General features: G+C 41.1%; 1 protein-coding gene across 1 annotated transcript; it reads right to left on the bottom strand.

Annotated features, from left to right (window-relative positions):
- Positions 1 to 4778: 4778 nt before the first annotated feature.
- opn7d (opsin 7, group member d) lies at positions 4779 to 13126 on the bottom strand. The gene is made up of 6 exons (XM_084015850.1): positions 12854 to 13126; positions 7327 to 7417; positions 7081 to 7243; positions 6471 to 6598; positions 6001 to 6335; positions 4779 to 5708 (listed from the first exon to the last, which is right to left on the bottom strand). Exons 2-6 carry the CDS (start codon positions 7415 to 7417, stop codon positions 5226 to 5228), a joined length of 1200 nt encoding a protein of 399 aa, XP_083871976.1. The 5' UTR covers positions 12854 to 13126; the 3' UTR covers positions 4779 to 5225.
- Between the last annotated feature and the right edge of the window lie 223 nt (positions 13127 to 13349).

Below are 13349 nucleotides of genomic sequence, written 5' to 3' on the forward strand. Positions count from 1 at the left end.
GAAGAACCTAGGGGTTAGTGTGACTCCATGTTTTAAGCTAACAGTTCGTGTCATTTAACCTTACTTTTAGTAAGTTTAAGTAATTGTGGATAAGTGGAGTGTTTGTGAAAAGCAACAGAATAAACACTAACTTAAATTTGTCACAATAGGAAAGGAACGTGTAGTTATGAGGAAATGAAAGATGGCTGAATTCCACTTAGCAGCGTTGATTGATCTCAGGGTCCTGTTACTGTGCTGGTTTAGTGCTGCTAATATATTTTCGGACAATGTGCCATGCACTCTCAAGTTTAAATCCCCATTTGTGCAGTGAGTGAAGAGAAGGTTTTTTTTTAAACACAGTCATGAGAAGACCTAGGAAGAAGAACATCAGGCAACCTAGGTTCTTTATGTTGTTCCATTTGTGTGCACTAGATGGCAGCATTGTATACATCAAGGCCACCCTAAACACACTGACAACTGTAGGAAGAAATAACCTGTGCATTGTTGTCACAATTAGAGTAGGAATATGAGTTCAAGTACAAGTTCTGTAGCGATGACACATTGATGTGAGTACTACCCAGTACAAAAGGCTTTCAAAAAGCTTCTTTCATAATAGCTATCATTTTTAATCTTGTTGACCGTCGGAGACTAGATTTCTACTCTGTGATCACACATAACAGGGCTGTTAATAATTTTGATTATTGATTAATGATATTAAGGCTCATTAATGTCAAGCAATAATAATAATGTTTTTGACTTTGCTTCAGGTGCATTGTTAGGTTTTTCATAATAGTGTACTTCTGTACAGTTGTAAAGAACTTTGTATGTAAATGGTTGAGACTCAAAGCAACAATCTGCATGTGAGCTGGAATGCCGAAAATACTGATCTGAAACTTGTGCACAGCTTCAGATCGGGGAGTTTAAAGCTGGAGTGTATGCATTTGCTATATGGGAGACAACACTGCAACGCAGCAGTGACCCGCAGATATCTGGAGTGGATGCCCCAGATAAAAGAGAAACTTGGTGTTCAGAGGAAGGATTAAAGTTTTTAAAAAATGCACGAGAAGACTTCAAGGGAGCACTGGTGGGGGTGGGGGAAGATGCAGCAATCTCACCTGCAGGCATACGTCCAACAGTGTGGGAGAGTTGCCACAGTGTTGTCTGCTAACACACTACGACTCCAGTATACCTGCTACATCCCAGTGATGGGATGGCATTCAAGTCCTGCATTCCATCTTTAAAATTAAACCGTTTATTCATACAGGTAGGCTGAATCTAAATATTTAATCCTAGTGGCCCAATTACATATATAGTTGGGCCTTTAAATCTCAAACGTTAAGGATAACTGCAAATACCTCTGATGCATTTAGCCTACAGTATATTATGTATACAATGCAAGATTACAATGTATTGTATGCATACAGTCTGTACTTTAGTACGAAACAAACACTAACAACGTTTTTATATAAACTGCTTCCAAAATAGTGTTATTGTAGGGCTGCAACCAAAGATTATTTTCATTTGATCGGTCTATAAATGTCAGAAATTAGTGTAAATGTCCGTCACTCTAAAGCAGATACCTTTTATAGATAGCTTTTTTGTCCGTCCAAAAGTCTTAAACCCTAAGAAATTCTGTCTGCAAATCTACAATATATATATATATATATATATATATATATAAATGAAATGCAACTGAAATGATGTTTGACAAATGTCTTGAGCAACTTAATCATAATAATTGTTGATTATGTTTCTGTTGATCAACATATCTAAACGATTTAGCTCTTCATTATTGGTACTCCAAGTACACACACAGTGTCCAAAACCACTGGTGTTAAACCCATTAAATAGATTAGATAATTATTTGTTTTGATTATTGCGGTGCATTATCAAAACTATCTTCATTTTATTTAATGCAGGAGGGGACACGAACAGATGGACCTGTCCGATATGACTGAACTTCTCGGCCAAGAGGTAGGATGAAGAAGTCTAAATGTACGTCTCTCTCTCTCTCTCACACACACATAAACATAGTAAATGTCCTCAAGTCACCATTGAGGCAGCAATGTCGGGCCAGGAATTATTAACATGCCAAGATACATTTGTGTTTTGCGTTGACCGAGTGCCTCGAGTTGCGTCCGTGTGGCTGCACAAGAACAGTTGGTATGGAGGGTCATGGCCTGAATGAGTGAGATAAAGATTAAAGATGTGCAGTACAATACGTTGGATCTTTATTACCTTGAAGCGACTCGTAATATAATTCTTCTGTTTGTGTTGGGTAAACTCTCACTCCATCTGTGATGGCAACACAGTGTATTAGCTAATATGTTTTTATAGAAAAGCTCATACTGAACAAAAGGAAGAATCTCACACACAGTAGTCACGGTGATTTAAAAAACCCGGCTCGGGTAATTGTTGTTTTAGATAGTTTCGTTTTGTGTGTGTGCCCATGTAGCATTAATCAGCCAGCTTCACTAAATCAGTTATTTTGAATTCCTCCTCTGGCTACACATCAACACTCCCCTCCATTGGTTGTGAGTGAAAAGCTCATCCTCTAGACTTCCTTTTTTCCACACTGGGGGGCAAATAAATTACTTTGCATCTAAGTCGATACTTCACGCATATTTGCTCAGACTTCCTGCTGGCACAGAAGTTAGAAGCAGATCTCTCCAGCAGATCCACTATATACTGTAGATAGACACATTTCTTTTTTTGTACTTCTAAGATGTTATGTGTGGTTTGGATGCACATGTTTATTATCTTCAAATGGTAGGCAACCCCGCCCCCAGCTGTATCTTTGCTGTCATCATGAGTTTAGTCAGTGTACTTAAAAATACTCCTCGGTGGAAAACAAAGAAATGCTGCACTACAATAGAAGACAGAGAGACCCTTTAAATGAGTATTCCAGTCTACCAAGTTTAATTTAAATATCTCATTAAGTAATTAAGGTGAGTTTCTTTTAATGAATCGCAGTGATGTCTGACAAAGAGATTTGTTTGTTTATGCACATTATTGGATAGATGGATACAATGGGACAATTTCATTTTACAACTATTAAAGCTAATGCAACATAATGTCTTGGTCTCTGTTGATTTTTGAGACATTTGACACTTTCTCCTATAGTGTGGAGTGAATTTGAGGGGATGCAGTGCATATGTATATCTAGTTGTGTTGCCCTACAGATGCAGTGTCTTGTGAAACACTAAAACCTTTATTCCAGCTGCAAAGTGAGGGGAAGACCTGGAAGTGTTGCACACAGGAATTTAAAAAAGGGACCACACCAAGGGGTTCCAAATGATGTTAATACATACCTTGTATGGTAAATGAGATTGGCAGTGAATTCGAACCTGGTGTGTCCTCAAGTTAATGATGAATGCGTTTGTTTTCCTTGAATCACTCCTGTGATATAACATCTTGTCCTCGGTTTATAATTTTGTCTTTACCATATACCTTAATCCGAAAAGATTAAATTAAAGGATTCAAGCAATCTGAGCTGGCTTCCCGTTGCTTCAGAGAAATAGGACCACAGCGATTATTCACCGTTTTTATTTCTTTTGTATATAAAGCTCCACAAGAATTGGTTTTGATAATTATATCAACACATACAGTTTGCATTTCTTTATATACATACAAGAAGCCACAGTGGACAATAACATTAAAAAAGGAGAGCAGAATTAAATTGCAAAATGCTCTTGTTTTTTTTTATTTTTATAACTGACTAAAATTTATTTTAAACCATGGCTTCATTTTTGCAGTAAACTAAAGTAAGCACAAGAAAATGAGGGGTAGAAGACAAAAAGATCATATATGCATTAGAGACTATACACTCATGTGCAACTCATTCCAATTGATTAAACATCAATTGGGAAAATAAATATTTGTAATAAAGGACCGTCTACGTTCCCACAAATACGGACTTCTAACAAAATCCCATTTCCCACTGTTTGTCACCTGGGCACAGAAAAATAAAGCTCCCACTTGTTCTTCTTTGTTCCTAAACAGACCTTAAAAAGACATCCTGTGAAACTGTTCACTGTTCTTAGATAAGTGTTTGTTTTGACAGAGCGGATATTTTTAATCAAATTAAATCAAGATTTGATCCGTCAGTCTACAGTAGGGGAATGGCTACATGGCACATGGAACATATCTTTTTTTCTTGAAAATGTTTGCATAGGCCAGATATCAATCACGGCTTATCCTGATGTAAAGCAGTATATTGGTGCATTATGTTAAAAAGCAAATAAATGAGCTGCTTTGAAATGTTACTAATTTGCGTAATTAACCTTGAAGCGTTTTCTGCTCCTGCAAAACCCAGTTAAATTTTTTATTAAAATGAAATGGGAAACAAGCTGTAACACGTGTAGGCATGAAGACATTACATTTGTGTGGCAAATCTTCTCAGATTGTATCTCAGGCATTTCATGAGTGACTTTCGGGAATGATGCCATTGAAGGTATCTGCAAGCCTGTGGTGTATTTGTTCTTTACGTCTTGTTGACGCACTAATTTGTTGTAACTTGTGCAGTCCCTTTGTTGTTTTGTTGTCGATGCAGGCGAGAAACGGGTCTGGTTGCAAAAAGATGTCCGATTGCATAGAAGTCAGAAAACGAACCTATTTCTTACTTGATTTACTGCCTCAGAAAACAATAAGTCTTCTTCAACACCGCATGATGCTCATTGAGCAAATGATGTGCCCATTTTTGAGGAAAATACATGATGAAGCAGGGTATAAATAGATAATGGACTTATATAATGTATATATACATGGATTTATATAGCACCTATATATATATATATATATATATATATATATAGTCAAAGCACTCTACACTACATGTCAGCATTCACCTATTCAAACACACAATCATACACTCATGGCAGAGGCTGCATTGCAATGTGTCTAACCTAATACACATTCACGCACACTCACATGCTGACTTGCCCAAGGACACTTTGACACACGGAGCCAGGGATTTGGGGAATCGAACTACCGGTCTTCTGATTGGCATGGTAAACGGTCTTAGTCAGTGTTCGGTTGTACTCAGCACCTTCTGGTTTTTAAAAAAGCTCCGATGGTGGGAGCCAAAATGCCAAAATCTGGGCTTCAAAAGCAGTCCGCAAACCTATGGGTGACGTCGCTGTCACCTCTTGTTGTAGACAGTCTGTGTGTCCATTCCCAGTATTCCCTTTGTCTTTTTGAGCAGCTGTCCTGTCTCATTAGCTTCATGCAAGAATGAGATTGTACAACTAGACGAAATCAGCCTGTGATTTGGCAGAGTGCTGACTAACTGTCACCTCCTTGTAGGTGGATCCAGTCAGGATGCAGGCTGTCCTTTGGGGTGTTGTCGCATGACATGGCGTTGTATTCTCAGTGCAGTGCAGGCACGCCCCGTAGCTCTCTGTCTGTCCATTTGATAAGCGCATGGAGACGCTCGTGTGCTTGTTGCGCTGCGGGGTCGATCCGAAATGTTCTTTCGGTTGTGACTGTGGACTTCCCCTGTAGATCCTCTGTCGTAACATAGACGTGTCTCTGTAAAGACACTCGCGAAAGTTGGGCTTACAAAGCAGGTAGACCACGGGGTTGTAGACAGTGGAAGACTTGGCAAACACGGCGGCGAGGGCGAATGCATCAGGAGGAACTCGCGTGGCATCTCCGAAACTAGCCCACATGGCCACGGCAGCATATGGAGTCCAGGCACCCAGGAAGCCTATACATACAGCCACTGACAGCTATGGAGAAGAAACAGATGCAGATACAGCAAAAACACTACATGCACAAGATTTATTCAGCTTCATTCCAGTAGAAAAGTACACAAATATCTGTTGTACCACCCTTCTATACATGATAACACACACGTAGCGATATCTACAGCATTAAAGATTCTACAAAGTTAAAGCTAGTAAACGGCAAAGCGTTTTTATAAGCCCTGAATAATTGACTGTCTCATATCCTGCTTATCATCAATCAACTGCAAAACCTGAAGTCAAGACATGCTGAAGTGGTACACTCATATCCTCTGACCTTGACAATGAGACCGTGTGCATTGGTGGTCTTGGTCTGCGGTGACACATGCTGCTGGACTGCCTGACGTGACCCCCGCACTGTCAGCAAAATGAAAGTGTAGGAGAGGAAGATGATGGTGCAGGGCAGTGCATAGCAAAAAACGAAAAGGCAGACAATGTAAGACAAAGCCGAAAGCTCGTGGTTGGGCGCGTGCCAGTCGATGCAGCAGGCTGTGCCGTAAGGTTCAGCACTGTAATGTCCCCAGTGTGCCAAGGGCCCAACGGCAAACACAGATGCGTAACACCACACTCCAACGACCAGGAGGCGGGCGTGCGACGAAGAGAACCTGTTACCTGATCAGACAGGAGATACAAAAAGATGCTTTGTAGTTATTGTGGTAATTCTTTTTTTTACCCCTTCCTCAAATGAAATGCTGTCCACCTTGTCCTGTGATCAAATCTGTAGTTTAGTTTATTCCCCCCCCTCACCGTGGTTGGGGAAGCAGACTTTAAGGCAGCACACTAAGGAGAGGGCTGTGAGGTTGGTCAAGCTGCATAGACCAAACAGTACTCCACACATAGCATAGAGCTGACAGGTGATTTCTCCAAACAGCCACCTGCATACACAGACAAGGAGGAAAGGAGAAATGGGATGCGGACTAGGGCTGCAACCAACAATCATTTTCATCATCACTTAAGCCCTGATTATCCTTCCGCGTAGTGAGAATGCAACGGCAACGCAACGGCCACGCAGTTGCTTGGAGACCGTGATGGTTCTGCGTTGGGTTTACGTGTCAAAATGCAATTCAATGCCACACCGGTAAAGGGCGCTATGTTTTTTGTAAAGACGAGACGTAGGGGGGGTCCGCAAGGACGTAAGGGGTCCGCAAGCCCCCTTGCGTTGTGTCGACGCGGAAGCATAACTTGGGCTTTAGTCTACTGATCGTTTTCTTGATTCATTTACATTTACATTTAGGGCATTTAGCAGATGCTTTTGTCCAAAGTGACTTACAATAAGTACATTTGTCAAAAGAAAGAAACCACTGCGATTCTGCATTCATATGCAGAATCTGTTTATCTGTAGGTAATAGAGATTTACCTGTGTGTAAAGGCTGAAGGTATTGCCAATGGGAATAAAGAGAGCGTCATCCCAAGGTCACTGATTGAGAGATTGATGATGAAGAACTCAGCCGGCTTCAAGGTTGAGCGCTTGTGATATGCAACAAGTAGCAGAATGCAGTTGCCCATGAGGGACAGTAAGCCTGTAAAATAAAAAGAGAGGGGGGTTGAGCCAGGAATGGATGGACCAACACATTAGAGAGTTTCTTTTTGTGTGTGCACTTACAAAAGATGCTGTAGACTGAACCCATGAGTATGTCGTACTCCTTGGAGATGGTGGAGGCAAACACAGCAGATGTGTCTGAAGCATTTCCCATCTAAAACGTTGTTAACGTCAGCACACACACACGCACACACACACACACACACACACACACACACACACACACACACACACACACACACACACACACACACAAGTTCATTGTGATTGATGGGATGGGAAGAAAGGATAAATCATTTAGCCCATTGATGTTGTAGGCTTGGCTGAAAACTTGCGTAGTGTATTGTTGAATACATACATGAATATATAGTATATCAGTTATGATTTCTGATTAGTGGACTGCCTGCTCTACCTCCTGAGCCACAGCCGCCCACAAATGAAAGAGTGCTTACTGTTCAATTACTGCAGCATAAACTACTTCCTCCTTGCATGGTTGAAACAACAGCATTTCTCTTAATTTTATTATCAATGCATCGGAATGCTATCTTTCTGGGCTTTCTTACTGTCTTTGATGCAAAACTACTTCCAGCCTACAGCTGCACAAATGGATGAAAAAGCTTATTTTATTAAAAAAATAAAAAATAATCCTGTGCGAAAGAAGAGGAACATTTGTATTTAATAGAAATACACAAAGCGGGATTGACAGATGGAAAGAATTAGAAAGACTGTGCCCGTCAGGATTTACAACAACGGTATGAGATGAGAGATTTAGAGCTTGGGAACCAAACAACACGATTAAGATAACGTGCGCTTAAATGATGGAGAAAAATAGACAGTGAAATTGCAATATTGTGTCCAGCCTTCACATGTTTACACATGATGGATGAATTTGCAATACAGACACATACAGACTGTTCAGAGATAAGACGTTTTCATTCTGCCATGAGAGGCTGACGGATCCTCAAGAGCTCATAAATGAACCTAATAGATTGTTAGAAGAATCATAAGTTTCCTCTCAGCATCAGTTGAAGCATGTCAAAAGAAATCATGCTCCTTGTAATGAGCCAGAGACGAAGACACGGCAATCAGTGTCGTCTTGTCCAGCTCTCTGTAAACGGGACGATGATTGCTGTTAAGTACGTCACTTTCCAAAATAGAAGAATGAACAAATTCAATGGGAACCCATGAGAAAAGCAGCGTGAAAGGACGCTACTTATCGCGCTATCAGAGATGACGCGGAGACAGCATTGACTCTCAAGGACTATAGGCAAGATAAAGAAAGAGGCTTCATTGCTATGCAAGTCAGCACGCCAGCCAATGACGAAATGTCCAGTCAGTCTGAGTGGAGGAGACACGGCAGAGACGGTAGTTATGACCAGGTTTCGTGAAATCAAAGAACTCCACTTTGGTGTCGGCACAATAAATGATTCTGTTAAAACAGATTTGCTATCTGGTTCGCTAAAGTCTAGGACACTGCATCGCCGGTTTATTAGGTTGAACAAATTCAACCTAATAATCCTGCTTTTTTTTCCTGTCTCAAAAGACAACAGAATTTCAGAAGACAATGTGTGGGTGCCAGTTTCCTGAGTGATAACTGTGCTGCACAGGGAGACTTCAGAAGGAAACACACTGCACACTGTTTTATCTCACGCAAGCTCTCTTGGACAGAAACCGTCACGCCTGGAAGATTTAAAGCTTGCATTAACCAAAACAACTTTTTTGCTGAGATCCGAGTGTGCGGATGCTTCCCTCTCAAGTGTGCTCATCTAGCAACTCTAGCGCCTCCACCAAGCCTGGGCGAGAACTGCAAATCCCTGATTTTCTTCTTTTTTTTTAACCCATAATGTGCAATTTTAGAAAACAATATTGAGTAGAATCAGCAAATGAATGCCTTCGAGTGTCTCTCGTCATGTGACCTTACTGTAGTCTGTATCTTAACACATATTTATGTAGCCAGAGAGACAAAACTAAGATGACCCTTAGCCATGTGAGTGTGAAAGTGAGAGGGAGGGGGTAGACAGAAAAGAGCTTAACCAGCTCAACTGTGACTTTGGTCCGCTGTGACAGATTGAGTATTTTGAGACTGGCTGAGCTGTGTCACTACTGTTATCATGTCTCTGAGCCTGGCTGAATAACACTTCTGTACAGTTGTGATTAATTGGACGCCTGTGAGACGGGGACAGGGACGTTGACCTTCAGATGATCATTTAGGATGGTGAACTACAGAGCGTGCTGACCTGGTTTATGTACCCCATCATTCCATTTGCATCTCACTCTCTTCTGGAAGAAATTTGAATGGATGTATCTGCAGTTTTCCGCTGATGTCAGCAAGACCAGTGATCTCTAAATTTGCGACAGGTTTCCCTGCAGCATGTCGTCAAAATTGTCAGATTCATGTGATGCCAGTGTAACTAGGACTGTCACTCATAACATTTAAATGGCTGCGGTCAGAGGAGATAAGCAGCCATTTAACGGCTGGCGGGCATGTCAGGATGTCCACATGCATGAGCGCATGAGGAGTGACAATCACAATGTCAGTGACTGCATGCTTTACAGAGATTGGCAGTCAGTGGAACGGCTTAGTCTTCTGGTATATAAAATCCCCCACTCGCCACATGGGCGGTCTCGTGTTTTCTCCTTCAAGCTTGGGTCCTCCACCAGAGGCCTGGGAGCCTGAGGCTTCCGTGCAGTATCTTAGCTGTTCCTATGACTACTTCTGGACAGAGACCTCGGATGTTGATGTCTGCTGGAGCCGCTGTCCCCAGTTTGGAGGTTACAGCCCCGAATGCTCCGATTACTGCTGTCCCCTGTTGTTTGTCCAACACCATGATGTCCAGTTGGTTAGCCATCACTGATTTATCCAGTCTGCATCTGGAAGCTTAGCTTGATCCTTCTCAACCACCTTTGGAGGTGTCTTGCAACTGGACCTCAGGATTTACAGCCCATAATACTCACACACAGATGGCGCTCCATGTACCTGCCTGCATCTTACACCCTGCTTGTAGGAGCCAAAATTAGTTTTGCCTGTGTTATTGTTTGTTTATCCTCAACAAACTCTTTGGTTTCTATCATTTCCGGTAATTAACTGGGTTTGTTTCCCCTTTCATTTACCTGTTCACTGGCATGGTATATATATATATATATATATATATATATATATATATATATGAGTGATGGCATTTACACCTAGCCCTCAGTGTTTTTGCCTTTTGACATTTAAAGTGTCACGTTGTATCTAAGGTTCATCATCAGTGCATTTCAAGGCAATATTGGACATCTTCACAACATTTGCAAATAGTCATGAGATTAGTCTACTTCTCATTTGCATACATAGCTGTTTTCTTCTAAATAAAAGAAGAAAGTGTGAAGCTTGTTTAGCACATAGATAGAAATGCTCACATTAGGGCTGCAACAAATTATTACTAACTAAAATGATTTCCATTATTGATTAGTTTGTCAATTATTTTCTGTTAATTTATCCATTAACTCTAAAATGTCAGAAAATAATTTACATTCTCATCACAATTTCACAGAGCCCACAGTGTTTTCTTCAGATTGCCTGTTTTGTTCAACTAAATGTCCAAAACCCAAAGACATTTAATTTAATGTTCTTGAACAATTACTGAAACGACTAATGAAATAGTCAATCTCTAGCCTGTTAATTTTCTTTCCATTAGATAATGGATTAATCGACCAATCATTGCAGCTGTAGTCCACATTTTTGTAAAAGCGCTACTATTTTATTAAGCCTTTGATTCACTGCATTGTACGACATTTCAAAACATATATGACACACAGTGTGCTGTGCAACACAACCCCTCAGGGTCCAGTGTGACCTTTTGTGAGATTGAAATGGACTGTGTTCACCCTCACTGTGTGTAACTGCCTCCTAATCTGAGAGTGACTGACAGTGACAAGTGAATGCCTCTTCAGTGCAATATTTACACTGAGGTTTAGCAGCATGATAGACAGTGATTGGGGGCATTTAAACATTGCAGGACATATTTTATATAAGGACTATGGAATATGATCATGTGAAAGCAGTGTTCTGCTAACAGCTTGCTCATACTTTTTTGCTTTTCTTGGACAGTATTATTTAACACTTGGCTTTGGATGGTAGCAGATTGACAGTCAGTGAACAGATTTCTTGATCATTTCTGAGGAAAATTAACCATTTACAATATCAACTTTGAAGTATAGAGAAGGATTTCAAAAAAAAGAAATTGCATGGCCCTGCGATGGACTGGCGACCTGTCCAGAGTGTACCCCGCCTTCTCCCAATCACAGCTGGGATCGGCTCCAGCCCCCCGCGACCCTGAATACAGGATAAGTGGTAGATGATGGATGGATGGAAATTGCATAGTTTTTTTAACCAGGGGAATTGGAGCAAGTAAAATAAATAGGGAGATAGAGGATGTTACTGAAAGACAGTGGTGGCAATGATGTCATTTCAGAGATGGATTATTTAAGAGAATTTGTCATTAAAGTTGGTAATTTTGTCATGCCCTTAAGGTTAATTGGATTACTTTTCAAAGCTGATGTTCAATAAAAAAATCAGAATATCTCATATAAGATTCTATGAAGTAGCTCTAATTAATCAGGCTTAAAAATGTTAGTTATCTCATTGCCTCTTATCGCCATACAGCAGCAAAGAATGCAAAATAAATAAATATGTACAGTTCTGCCACCCTCGTAATTTGCATCATCATCACTCTACCACAACTGCTTCCCCTTCATAGCACAGCCATATTACATAACCGCAGTCGGATACAGTGTGGGAAAGCAAACAACTCTGTGTCAGTGATGGGTAAATGTGTCGCTTGTTATTTGTCTTTGTCTCTGAGCTTCAGTTGAAGGTCATTCACTTTGTCACATCATGTTGTCTCCAATAGAAATACATCATCTGGCATTATAATCCATCACTTTCAACACGCATTGATTTTCTGTTGCGAGGCTGGAGTCACAAACCAATGAATCGCTCACATGGGTCTGTGCAGGTAATAAGAAAAGCCACTCCGGGCACACATCCAGAAAAATCCTGTGTGGTAGGCAGCCTGAGATCGAGTCTGTCTGGAAAACCGTCCGCACAGCGACAACTATAACTTCAGCTAAAAGAGGAAGAAAAGCAGTCTTTTTTCCTCTTCTTTTTTTACGGAGGGATAATCAGTGACCTTATCACTAATGCTGCCGGAGATCCCACAAATTGGCTGTGATGTCTGTGCCTTCATTTCAACTGCATTTCAGCCGGCACAATCCGTTCACTTCCTTGAGACAGTATTTGAACCTTGACTGAATGTCTATCAGTAAACCCCTCTTTAACACAAGATGTTATCATGTTAGAGGCAAATTAGAACCACTGCAACCACTACCAATCCTTTGCACAGAAAATTGAAGTAAAAGAAGGAAATATGAGAATAAATATTTTTCGAGAGTTGTGACGGCTGCTAGCAACCATTGAAAACAACATCAGCAAAATATAGAAGATGAAACAAATGCGTCACCATCAAAGATGCTGCTTTGTGTTATTGTCTAATATCTCTGTATTGCACTGGAAACAAACAAAAAAACACCACGTTGTTGTGCTGCTTACCTTACAGGGAGGGATGTCTTGTCCTCAGTTAAACTCATGGAGGCCAGGTGGAGAGCAGGACAGGGAGGAGAAGAGCTTGGACAGCCACCGTCAAGGAGACAGAGAGGAGGGACAGAGAGACAGGGAGGGAGGGAGAGAGAGAGAGGAGCACTGGAATGGTCTTGGTTAAGGTATTCTCCTCCTCTTCAGTGACACACACTTGCACACATTCAGCCAGGTGGACATACACTCGCTCTCTCATACAGAATATGCAGTCATCATTGTGGAGATGCAGTGAGCCCCACAGATGTAGAATGAAAAGACCACAGTGACAGCAGGCCAGCCAGAGAGAGAGAGGGAGAGAGAGAGAGAGAGAGAGAGATGGTGAGGGAGAGAGAGAGAGAGAGAGAGGGAGAAAGGGATCAGCATAATACTGGCAAGCTCCGAGTGTTACTGATGACTCAAAACACCACTCCCCACCCCATTTCCTCTATCCGTCCCTACTTTATTTACTTGT

The sequence above is a fragment of the Eutrigla gurnardus genome (genome assembly GCF_963514095.1).
Source record: "Eutrigla gurnardus genome assembly, chromosome: 8".
NCBI lineage: Eukaryota > Metazoa > Chordata > Actinopteri > Perciformes > Triglidae > Eutrigla > Eutrigla gurnardus.